Raw genomic sequence first — 12,638 nt, forward strand, 5'->3', positions numbered from 1 at the left:
TGTGAACATCAAAGAGCCTGAGGAGCACAAGCCTGAAACAAAGGCTGCAATGTGAGCGCTCCCGCTATGGTAAGTGAAGGAAGTAACGCCTGCCATTAAAAGGCACACTGTCATTTTCAGAGCAGCCTGTTCCGTCAGGGCACGTGTTTTGATTCTCACCATCCACTCCTCCTCCTCCTCCTGGAAGCATGCAGCTCTTCTGGCTCCTTTTATTGCAATGTAAACCCCTGGATGGAGACGCGAATGAAGTTAAGAGAACACATGTGGTGAACATTAGTCTCTTCTTTCTCTGACAAATAGACACACAGAGATGTTTTTGAAAACGTGACAGCTCGACCTACTGTTCCTTATAATCAAGTCAAATGGAAATAGTGTGATTCTTGTTTCCGAGACATGAAAAGCGCTGCTTTGACTCGTATTGTGTATGAACTGCTGCCCCAGGGGTCATCTTATAAAACACATTCTTTCTTTCCAACTTTTCATCCATTCAGTCAGATAACTTTTTATAGCCATCCAGCGTTCATTTATCAACTATGCGTGGGTTTAAATTTCGCTCATTAAAATTCACTCATAATGGATGTAGAATGAAAACAAACACTGCCACAGGGACATTTAATACCACACTGTTCAGCATCAAGTGAGGTGGCTCTAACAAATACTGAAATGTTGGACTGACTTTATTTTAGTTACATAAAGACAATTAAAATTCCAGATAAATTGTGTAGTGCACTGGCAAGCTTGCCAAATCATCCTTGATTTAGAATATAATGAGACTCTTTCTGGGTAACATACATAATATGAGTAATAGAGGAAAATGCCCAGGTACAGTACTGCATCTACTGTTAAAAACAACTCCCTTAGTATAATGAATGGTGCCTTAAACAAGGCAAGCTAGTACAAAAAAACAAATATACAGTATATGATGGAAGATAAACATGTGGCATACAGTATGTTACAATGTAGAAACCAGCAATAATATTTCCAATAAATTAGAGCCACGGGAGCACTAATGTCTTATAGGGATTTATCATCAATAAAGCGAAGGCAGTGCATCAGCCCCGGCGCCTGACCCTGAGCTACACAGACATGATCTATGATGGACATAATAATATAAACACAAAGCAACCGCAATGACAAAAACAGGAATGCATCGCTCCCAACCCATTCCTTATGCTTTTCTTTAGCTAGTTTTCATGCATTCAAACACACTCAGTCAAGCATCATCAGTCAAAGCTCATACTGACACTGTTTAAAGAAGCATCTATGATGTGTTCTGCCATATATCGTTATTCATAATATAACTGTTAAATATTGGCTTGTCACTCTTTTGGTAATTTGGTAACAAATGCTGCCCTCAGCTACTCAGACAGATGCACTTCTGGTAGGGGGTGAAGAAACAGTATGAGTAAGCTCAGTGCCCATCACACACTCGTCTTTGTTCCTCTTCGCCTTTCTGTCTCTAGTCTTCCTCCTTCTCGAGCTCTCTCTCAGAAGCTATAAGGTGAAACCAGAACGTGCACCCTGGCCACGTGCTTGGCCTGAAAGGTGCGGTCGCTGTACTCGGACATGTCCACATCAACGCTGATCTCCTGCGGCCCACGCAGCTGCTGGACCAGTATCAGCTCACCGGTCTGTCTGTCTGAACGCTGCATGACGAAGATGCCTCGGGAGTTTCCGCCCACGATGCCGAAGCGCAGGCTGTCTGGCCCGGTGCGCCCCGGGGCGGCGGCGGTCGCCATGCGGAACAGCGTGGCAGGGGTCTGCGGGTTGGAAGGCAGAGACAGGTAGTGGAAGGACACGGTCTTAGGGGCCAGGTGGCAGGAGCGGCTGTCCATGGGGCAGGGGTTTCTCTCACACTGACTGCGGGACAGAAATGCAGGAAATACGAATTAAGCAGGGTGAAATGTGTGTTAAACAGTTTTTTCACGTAATGTGGTCATTTTGTCACTGAGAAAACGATTACATCATTAATCCATCCCCGTGGGAAAGTGTTCATAACAGCTCCTCTGTGACTGAAGAGAGCTGAAACACATACATACAGTATATATGAGGTCAAGTGCCCTGAAGTCTTGGATCAGATCAATTCGACAACATAAAATAGCAGAATACAGAATGTACTATATGCTCATAGTATCTTATTCTGCCGTAAGTATACAAGAAATGAATGTATTTTTTTCATGTTGTACTAGCAGGACATCATACAGGATCATACAATCATACTTTGCAGAAAGAGAACCATTTTTCCAAAGAGATAATACAATTTTTGTTTTATTCTCTGAGATCTCCCAGAAGCTGCCTCGCCCTTATCTGCAATTTGTTTTAATTTCTTGCAGCTGTGAGTAGCTATTTCCTTTAAGCACTGCATTGTGGGACATACCAGAAATGAAGTGGATTTGCACACTTACGTTTAAACCCCTTACTTAATTCAGCCACTCACTTGTTCACTGTGAATGCACTACAAACTCAGAACCTGCTTAGCATTAGTATTAGTATGTTCTATGAAATGGGGACATGCCTACTGTCTTATTCAATTTTGCTGCTCCCTCTTGTTACAAGTGTTTTCCCAAATATTTATCCCTCCCCTTTGCTGGCAGTGGAGCAGTAGTTCACCACGTTGATGGTTCAGTAGAAGCAGACAGAGCTTTGTTTCATGCTCTTAAATGAGGCAGCTTGCTGATGACTGTCAAATAGGGAGGTGGAAGTTGTAATGTCTCCAAACATTTGGCCAGGATACAGATGTTCTACATGGCCTTCAATGAAAAAAACACAAAACGTCATCTCGTGAAGCTCTGCTGAGCGTGCAGACTCTTCGTCAGGAATGATTTGCTTCATGGTGACATAGCCATAACCACAACCCTTTTTTTTTTTTTACTGTCATCACTTCTATTGGTTATGATATCATTGTACCCATTAAAGTAAGAGCTGGGCACATGGGTCCATCACCGCAATTAAGTCTGATGGAAAAAAGAATCTCGACCAGATCACACAAATCAACAGTTCAGCCAGACTATCTAAACAATGTCGTATGGAGGTGAAACTGAAAGTGAGTGCACTCAGAATGTTTGTGATAATCTCTCTTTGCACACAACTACAGCAAGTACAGCAGGTCAGTGTTTGCTGGCAAACTGTGAGCACGGTTTCATCCGTAGCCCTCTCTTCCAAAAAACTTAAGTTAACTTGGATGCTAGTGATATTTCTGCCTTGCCAGATCTCAGCAATTGCCATGGTGAGTTTAATGTTGTTTCCACCAATAGCAATGATGGCCAAAACCACCAAAATAAATCCCAACTTTTATGAAACCTGATTTTGTCTTGAAGTAGTTTCGGTGGAGAAGTCTTAAGGCTGTCACACCTTGCTCAAGTGCACCTCTTCAATGACAGACATTTCTCACTGCAGATGCATGAATTTTGACCTCTTATTGTGATTTTTGAGTCACTTGCATGGATTGTTGGCACTCCTGAACGCAGCAATCATCAGTTTAAATTATGCTTTTCTTGCTATTGCAAGTCAAAATGTCTGCCAGGAGCCCATTAGTGCCTCACGGTTGGGTCCAACTTAGTGTGCAGATGGCCATTTGTAAGTTGATGACAATTTCCTCCTGAAACGTGGAGGACTTTATCCTGGTTTATTTTCTTCAACAGCTTTTCACTGACAAAACAAATCACAAAGTCGGGTCACTTTGGGGTGTATCCACTTACAAGGGAGATGTCTTGACGTAGCTGATGTTGCCATGAGAACGGGGGCACTCTGGGTTGACACACTGAAAGCCTCCCCCCGTGTTGATACAAGTTGTCCCGCGGCTACAGTTGTGCTGCTGGCTTAAACACTCGTCCACATCTGGAAGACAAAACAGCGAAGGTATGTAAGAATGAGAATCGGGAAGAGAGACTTGCCAGACTGACTCCCTGCTTCCTGGTTACCGCAGTGTGAGCAGGGGTGCTGTGCTGTGATTGTTTATTTGGTTTTTTTAGTTTAGTCTCCCACAAACGCCTCATGTCCTAAAGAACCCTTCTGCCGGGAAAGGGTGAGGTCATTCATTCCACTGGCAAGCATCGTAAGCTTCGGGGGTGCAAATGAAAGTGGGCTGACAGACACCTCTGCAGAAACTAAAAGCTCTGCTGTTTAAGGCTCCTCGTCTTTCTAAATCACAGGTATTACTCTCTGGAGCTGCAGCCAGATCTGCAGCCAGGGCCCTGTGAATGAGCCTTTGTCCTCTGCTCCCTCTTGTCACTCACCCTCACAGCTCCGCCCGTCCGGGAGCAACTTGTAGCCTCTGGGGCAGGAGCAGTGGTACGAGCCTGGGACGTTCACACACTCATGGACACACAGCTTCCCTCCTTGGTCCAGCCGGTACACTTCACACTCGTTTACATCTGTCGAGAAGCAGAAAAGGAAATGGACATAAGTGTCTGCTTTAAACATGCGCCATATGACCAGGCCAAGGCACTGTGCATATAAAAGTCGATATGAGGGAGGAGATAGTTGGGACATGGGTAATGATATACCTCATACACAATCTGAGGCACCACGTTATGTTGTTTCTTTCTCTCAGGTTGTCGTCAGTATTTAGGTCCCTTAGTTTTGCCCTTTGAGAATCTTAAACATTAACACAGTTGGAGCAGCTGTGTGAAAACTCCCATTTCAAAATGTTACTCAACAAACTACATCTTAAAAGCAATTGGACTGTGACCTAAATGGATCCTAATCAGCTTGTGAGAGGATTATTTTGTTTGTCACAAACTGGCTCCGCAGATTACTCTCATTGGCAACCATATTAATCACCAGAGGAGTAAAAGATTCAGGTATTCAGATATAATATAGCATCTGCTATTTGCCCTGCTGAGATGTTGCTGAGCAGGGAGCCAGCTCGAGGGAACTGCTCTGTAGCTGACCTTGCTTCCCTGTGAGGAGGAGCAGCAAAAGGAGAATTTCCCCGCAGGGATCAATTAAGTAACACATAATTACAGCTCACCCTGACAGATACTGTTGTCAGAGGTGCCACTCATGTGAAAGCCCGCATCGCAGCTGCAGTGCTGGGCTCGGTTCACTTGGGCACAGCGAGGTCTCCGGCTGAATGCTGGATCATTCATAACACTCCACTCGGGTGGCGCTGCATTAGGGGAGAAAATATGAAAGCTGAAGACCTGTGCAGGTCACTCTGTAAACATGCACAGTGGTAGATGTCGGACATTCATTTTGTGGTACTGACCTGTCTGGGTTTGGTGCTGGCAGTGAGAGCCACTCCAGTTCTGGGGGCAGGTGCATTTGTACTGGTTAACACCTTCCACACAGGTGCCTCCATTCTGGCAGGGATTACTTGCACACTCACTTATATCTGTGGGTGTAGGAGAGAACCATTCCTCTAGTTAACTTGCTGAAAAACACAACAGCAACATTGTCCAGTCACATTAGAAATACTACCTTCAGAGTTACATATTTCGGAGATGAAAATGAAACCTTTGACACTGCTTTTACAATTCCTTATATAATTGTTGCCTTAGGCTGAAAGTTCTTGACTATATCCACCTGTGCAATGTGAAAAGTTTATACATCTATATCTAAACAACTCGTCAATGTGCTTCCATCAACCTTGACAATATAAGAGAGACCAGCTGCTTCATACAGGTTTCAGAATAAAATATATAGCACAATTCAACACCGACTCAGACTCTAAGGAAGGTCTGTGGTTGGTCAAAATCATCTGCAGCCCTCCTCATCAAACAGCATAAGTGATGGTAAAGATTGGGTCCTGTTTGAATTAGCGGTTTCACTGAAGAGAAAAAGAGTATGACACACACAGAAACCCTTTTATCATTCATCCACAGAACCCCTTTACCATCTGTAAGCCCATTTACCATCCATCCATAGAGGGGCAGTGAGTGTCCACCCAGTTTGATAACTGATACTTAAGAATTAGAAATTGCCTGGTACTGTCATTATGGGCACAGCATGTCCGCTATGAGTCAGTGATGCCCTTTTATTTGTTCCATTTCTGGACAAGTAGTACTTATCTTGATGAAATTTAATGAAGGTTATCATTAAAGTGTAATTCAATAAAATCCATCTGCATCTTCAAAGTTAAAAGTTTAACTTGTTGGTGTCTAAGTTTTACTCATATCTCTTTCTATGTAGCAATGTGAAACACATAAGAATAAAGGCGTAAATGCCTGTTTTTTTTAAGATTTGAAGGTTTTTCCTTACAGCAAAACAAACAGACGTGAAGTATCTTGTTGTCAACACCTTCTTAGTAAGTTCTCATTCTCAACAATTCTCAGTTTTACAGCATTTCTACTAAAGTGTTTCTATGGTCTCCACCTGAACATGTGCAGACTGGTATTACTGTAAATTGCTTTCACTGTGAGTACAAGAACAGTAGCATCAGGAATGGTCAATATTGAAATGCAAAAGGAGCTGGGCAAATTACTACTGAATTCATACTGATGTGTATAAAGTTGAGGTTCATTCAGTCACCCACTAATATGAAGTCTTATTTGTAGCTTTTAGCTCATCAAACAATGAGAAGATGATAAACCTCTATAAAATAATCTATCACTCGATACAGAAGGCTACAAAATGCAAACTGCTGGCAACAACAGAAGGTGGGATGACACTGACTGCTGATTGGCACTAATAGATAGATAAATAAAGTATCTATCTATCTATCTATCTATCTATCTATCTATCTATCTATCTATCTATCTATCTATCTATCTATCTATCTATCTATCTATCTATCTATCTATCTATCTATCTAATAGGTGTTCTGTCTGCCAATGTTAGGACACAAGTGGACAAATAGTCCATTACGCCTTATGATCTTTGTTTGTGTAGTGAGCTCTGAGAGTCGTGCAGATGTTCAAATCATGAAGCAGCTTCTGCTCTTTGAGCTCCAGCACTGAGGCCACAGTATAGGCTACTGGTTGACAACCAATCCCTTTAATGTTTATTTGGCTTCCCCTTGGGGCACCACGGTGCCATAACATGAAAAGGCCCACTTCTCTCTGCTAGATATTTTTAAACTCTTCTTAACTTTAAAGTTTTCACACTCAGTCAATACTGCTTTTTAAGCATGACTAAATTTAGACCTCTTACGCTGGGCTGAGAAACATGAACAGGGATAATACTGTGCAGAGTCAAACCTTCTCATGTTGTTTTAACCATGAATGTCAATAAACGTATGCACATGCCACTTGGAATTTTTGGAAGAGAGCCACCACTGCAGGCTGAAGGGACTATCAATAGCATGCTTAGCATACTTCTGTGCTATCAGACCATGGTTTGGGTATAATGTCTGGACCTAACCATGTCCTGTGGGACTGCTGTCAAAGAACCAGGGAAACATGAGCAAGAGACCGGGGGTTTATCTTACAGTAGCTCAACCACTGCTGTTCATGAGGAGCAGAAACCTGGAGGGAAAGGCACCCCACAGTGGAATGCAGTACAGGTGTTTTTCTGTGTTCAGAGACATTGAATGCCATTTTAACGAGGGCTTCATTCAGTATGCTGAGGAGCTCCAACCACTCCAAAGAATGGCTCTTTTCTTTGCCTGTTATCTGTGTATGTGCGAGGAACTCAGTTTGGCCTCTGGGGCTGCCATCTCTTTCAGCCTGGCATTCAGACTCGGCTGAGCCAGGGTTGCCTTAAATGGGTTTTTGTTCCGGCACAAAAACATTCCACCAAATCATAGATAGGCAGCACCGGATGTATGTTTGTATGTGGAGAAAGTCATGGAGGTGAAAAGCTCCTAATCCTGTGATGAAATCATACTGTAGCTGAAGTAAAGCTGCTTTTCTCACCTGAATCAAATGTAACACTGCTCCCAAAGACGCTCACCTTTACAGATGGCACCGATGCCGGTCCAGGTGCCATTGTCCCGGCAGACACGCGTGGCAGAACCGACAAGATGGTAGCCCTGGGAACAAGTGAAATGGACCTCATGTCCAGCAAAGTACTTTGAGCCAAACTTGGTTCCATGAGCGGGGGCTTCCAGAGAGGGGCAGGTGGTGGGAGCTGTGGGAGAGAGAAAGAGAGCACGAGAGAAAGGCTGGTCACATGTGGAGTAAGCCTCCCGACATCCTCTGGCATTCTCTGCCTGGGGATATACACGTGTCACTGGGCAGTGCAGAGCCTTCATGGGAAAGGACGGTTCAAATGCCTCATTTACAGTCAACCAGCACAGAACTGGCCATTTCTATTTGATTGAGAACGTCACCGGCAGCCAAATGTTACGCTATGTTGCATGTTCTGGAAAGTTTAATGCTTGCATAATGTATAACATAATTACATCACATAACATTATGAATGGATTACATTTTGATCTTTTATGAGAATCGTATTCTTCATCCAGCTAAAATTATGACAAAATGTTTCCAGTTCTTTCAACCATAACTGAAGAACTGTAAGATACTGTATGAAAAGTCGGCCTCGCATGGCCGGACCTCCATCATGTCCAGCTCAGGTTTGTAGTATAATGAGAGATGGGAGGGAAGCCTGTACTTTACAGTAGGCTAACTGTGCTTAAGAAGATGGGGAATGCTGTTCAGCATTATATGAATGTTATTTTACTAATTCATTTATTATAATATATGTGAATCAAAAATGTCTGTGATTTTAATTTACATGTGGATTTTTGGATTTCCATTCTGATCAGAGCATTTTAAGCAGGTGGTGCTGCAATTTCACTTTGGTCTTTCATTTTTTTTTAGCCTTTATTGCTCTAAATGTAAAATATCGGCTTTGTCCTGTCCTGCCAAGTACTCTCCACAGAGTTATGGACTGCACTGGTCCATCACTAACAAATTGGCCTCAGTGCCTGCTGCCAAACAACACAATTCCACAGATCCACTTCCCTGTCAAGTACCCAGCTCTGTAACCGAGATGGCTCCGCACTGCAGGACGAATATATAATCCTATAATGGAAGAAGCCATATCTGGCTCTCTGCTGTCACTGGTTAAAAACTGTTTGAAGATCAACTTCAAACAATTGAATGTTCCCTAAAATGTTGTAAATTTAATACGCAGGAATCTGAACTGAACAATCATTCAGTGACTGACTGAACAAAACCTCAGTCACATCATGCATTCATGTGAAACTTTATACAGCATGCATTGCAAAAATCAAATTACTACTCATTCAGTAAGCTTTTTCTGGAAATATGTGTGTAAAGTGATCCAAAGGATCACAGAGTAAATGACTTACAGTTTTACAGCCAACCATATGCTGCGTGTTTACATGATCAGTGGAACAAATCTAGACATGTCTTCTGACTCGAGGACTGCTACCATATCCACAAACACTGCATAAATATGGAATAAATATCTTGTGTCTGTGTCTATGTAACACATTTCTCCTAATACACCACTCAATGATTTCTTCAAAATCTGTATCAGTAGTTTAAGTATTTTTTGTACAATGTCTGAGTCAAACGGTCAAAAAAGCAGAATGGTAGAATATATGTCAAAGAAATCATGCATCTGTGACAGCTTTTAAACAAACAGTAGTTCCTACCTTTACTGATTTATTTACTTGAACAATCAGATGCATGTTTATAATAATTATATCTTTATCAAATTCCATGATTCAGTTTTATTAAAAAATGGCAGATAAATAAATGTAATCATTTCTTGCTCAACGTAAACCTGGACAGAGGTCTAAATGGCTGGAATAAGTGTGAAACACCTTTGCGTGTTTGTGTGTGTGTGTGTCTGCATCATTAGCATTATTGTGATTTCTTTCACTTTAAATTATAGAATAACTATATTTAATAGTAATAATGGAGGGTAACTTATTAATGACACAGCAAAAAGTTTGATTTATTATCAGCTACTGTATATAAGAACAAGTTGATGAAGAAGACGAAAAAAATGAATGATGGTGAAATTCATTTAGCTTCTTCAGTTTAAGGGTTCTTGTATTGATCATGCTGGCTCACTGTCACGCTGGCATGACTTACTGGGACACTTGAATAGAAGGGGGCCATCACTAATATTACTAGTAACACCTGCGCTTTTCCCTCTATGACACATGTAAATGTCTGCTGTGAAAAAGGCCTGTAAAGATGAAAATGATGAGGATTATGATGACAGACATGATAACTAGGGTGGCGTTACTGGTGATGTGGTGTGCTGTTCTCTGTTCATTACTCACCAGCTGACTGGTCTGCTTGAGGCAGCTTGGAGACGGAGTTCTGCAGCGTTGCCAGCTTTGACTTCATGATCCTGAGGCCCTCTGTAAACCGCATCTCCTGGCCTTTCAGAAACTTCTCCATTTGACGAAGGACCCCAACCACCTGGTGCTTATCCATGCACGTCTGTGAATAAAGCGCGAGCACCATGAGCAGAATTAGGAGTTATAAAAGTCTTGGCGAAACGTTTCAACATGCAACGACTTTCCCATCAGACAACGAGCACAGGAATAAAGGTTAGCTGAGTTTAACGCTCAGAAAATATAAAACATGAGCGGTGAATAAACATTAATGTGCAGCTGTGGAACATGATGTAACTGACGCTAAATCCATCTTATTGGTGGGCATATGGTTGTTATGGTTACAAAGAGTTTTCATTGATATTAAAATACATTATGTAACATTGACAAGACCTATAAGTGAGATGTGAGAAATTTTACTGTACTTGCACGATATACTAACTCACCATGATTCCTTTTATTTGCTTTCCACTATTTTCCATTAGACCTCATTGCACTCACATGTGAGACATCCTAGGCCCGCCACCTCTCTTCTTCTCTCCCTCACGCCTTTTGTCTTACTACCACAACTCCAGTGGCAGACACAGCTGGACAAAAGCTGTCTGGCAGATGTTAGTGGGACCTAAGTCCAAAATGCTGTTCCTCTGTATATTTTGCATGGCGGTAGGAAGGCACATGCTCATTGGATAATCCTGAATGGGCAGACTCAAAAATAGCATGGGTGCCACTAGCAGTTACTTGAGGGGGAAAGCTTGTCAAGCCATTACAAGGTTCCTCAGGGAAAAGTGCCTCTAATCCTTTCAAGAGGGTTTATTAATCACATGCTCGTTGGAACAATTTCTCTGTGCAGCATACCTTGAATTCCTGCACTGGCATTTGGTGGGCTTTGTACAATAACAAGTAGCTTCATTACATGTAAATTCATTGAGCATACGGTTTGGACCTGTGCAGTAGTTAGACAGTGTTCAGCTCCTTTTACCTGCCCCAGGCAAAAGGGAAATGCCACCAGCTGAAAAGACATGAGAGGACTCATATCCGGATGCTACAATGACTTTTTCTTTTTAATGCAAAAAGTATCAAGTAATTTCTCCAGTGGAAAGTGTTGACTGAACCTTGGAAAACTGAAAATGACACAAAAGCCTTATACATAATCACAAACTGTGTTACAAAGTGTTAAAACAAAATAATAAAAAAAATAGATTATTAATTGGGGTGTTTTTTTATGGATAATAACATTAAAATATTAAAATGAGTTACTTTCCCTGGAATGTACGAATATTTCTAAAATATTTCTACTGTTTAGTCATATGTTGAGATTGCATATAGTGGCACACTTTATTGAGCCAGTTCGTCCAGACAGCACATCCTTTTGAACAATCAAGCTGTTGTTGCATTAAACTAATCCAAAGTAAGGTGCTCTTACCTGAACGGCAGCATGACCACTGTGGATAACTGTCAAACACAGCAAAAGCAAACACCTGTGTTGGAAAGACAGTGTCATCTCTGAACGTCCAGTGATAATACAGTGATACTGCCTGTTCTCCAAGATTCAGAGGGCTTCTCTCTTGTTATGGTGCTTCGACAAAATCCCCCCCAAAACGACGATCTTTTGTGAAGTTTCGTCCCCTTGTTTCAAGAGTTTGGAAGATGATCATCAGTCATCAGGTGTCTGAGGCAGAGACGCGCTACCGTCGCTTCAGATGCACTCGGAAAGTTTAGCTTCGGAGCTCCGCACGCCACCTAGATTTCCTACAGCAAGAATCCCTCCCACCGAGATACTCCCCAACATTTACACGTTTTTTTTTCTCGTAACATCCCCGTGGCAGACAAATTTCACAAAATATTAAGTCAGATATCTGACAAATTGAAGAGTTGAATGTTATTAGCGTGACCTTAATTATGCTCGTTAGCACGGTCCTTAAAAGTTACAATAATTGCTTCCTTTTTCTTACAAACTCTCTTCAGAATAAGATCTTCCTTGGTTTATTATGATGTTCATTACGAAGCAGGCTGCTCAGCAGTACGTCGTCTCTAATTGACTGAGTTGCCTAAACGCACCTACAATTGCCAAGGTGTCTAATTGTAATATCAGGTAAAAGCCACATAGTTACTTTGTTAAGACTACATTGTTTTGTCGACGTCCTAGAACAACAGTTATTTAAACCTTGTTCTCAGCCTATATACTACACATATTACACACTACCGGACGTGCATTATGTTTGCTAGCTCGACATTACCGTTGTACACGCAAAATATGGAGAAGTCTGTTAGGGTTTGTTTTGTAGAGTCAGAGCTACATCTGGTGGTCAACGACAAGACTGCACAAGTCTTTACGAGCGTGTGAAGTCGAGCTCATGCGCGTTGGAGTTCGCGCGCGTGAGCGTAAAAAAACGAGGAAATAAATACGCAGCTACAAAGGCGAAGCGATAAAGAC

At 42.0% G+C, this 12,638-nt stretch overlaps 1 protein-coding gene across 1 annotated transcript; it reads right to left on the reverse strand.

The window, feature by feature from the left end:
* Nucleotides 1–712: 712 nt before the first annotated feature.
* On the reverse strand, nucleotides 713–11,934 carry LOC121614077 (fibulin-7). The gene is made up of 8 exons (XM_041947849.1): nucleotides 11,628–11,934; nucleotides 10,148–10,310; nucleotides 7,834–8,010; nucleotides 5,210–5,335; nucleotides 4,973–5,110; nucleotides 4,236–4,373; nucleotides 3,699–3,837; nucleotides 713–1,860 (listed from the first exon to the last, which is right to left on the reverse strand). Exons 1-8 carry the CDS (start codon nucleotides 11,703–11,705, stop codon nucleotides 1,488–1,490), a joined length of 1,332 nt encoding a protein of 443 aa, XP_041803783.1. The 5' UTR covers nucleotides 11,706–11,934; the 3' UTR covers nucleotides 713–1,487.
* Nucleotides 11,935–12,638: the final 704 nt, after the last annotated feature.

This window comes from Chelmon rostratus, chromosome 11, assembly GCF_017976325.1.
Source record: "Chelmon rostratus isolate fCheRos1 chromosome 11, fCheRos1.pri, whole genome shotgun sequence".
Taxonomy (NCBI): domain Eukaryota; kingdom Metazoa; phylum Chordata; class Actinopteri; order Chaetodontiformes; family Chaetodontidae; genus Chelmon; species Chelmon rostratus.

Bases quoted from the DNA above. Each gene is read 5' to 3' on its own strand.
- LOC121614077 (XM_041947849.1), bottom strand. From the start codon at position 11,705: ATGACACTGTCTTTCCAACACAGGTGTTTGCTTTTGCTGTGTTTGACA. The intron at 5,111-5,209 runs GTCAGTACCACA...CCCCTAATGCAG, and splicing joins CCAGCACCAAACCCAGACAG to CGCCACCCGAGTGGAGTGTT. The intron at 4,374-4,972 runs GTGAGCTGTAAT...GCTTCTCGACAG, and splicing joins TGACAACAGTATCTGTCAGG to ATGTAAACGAGTGTGAAGTG.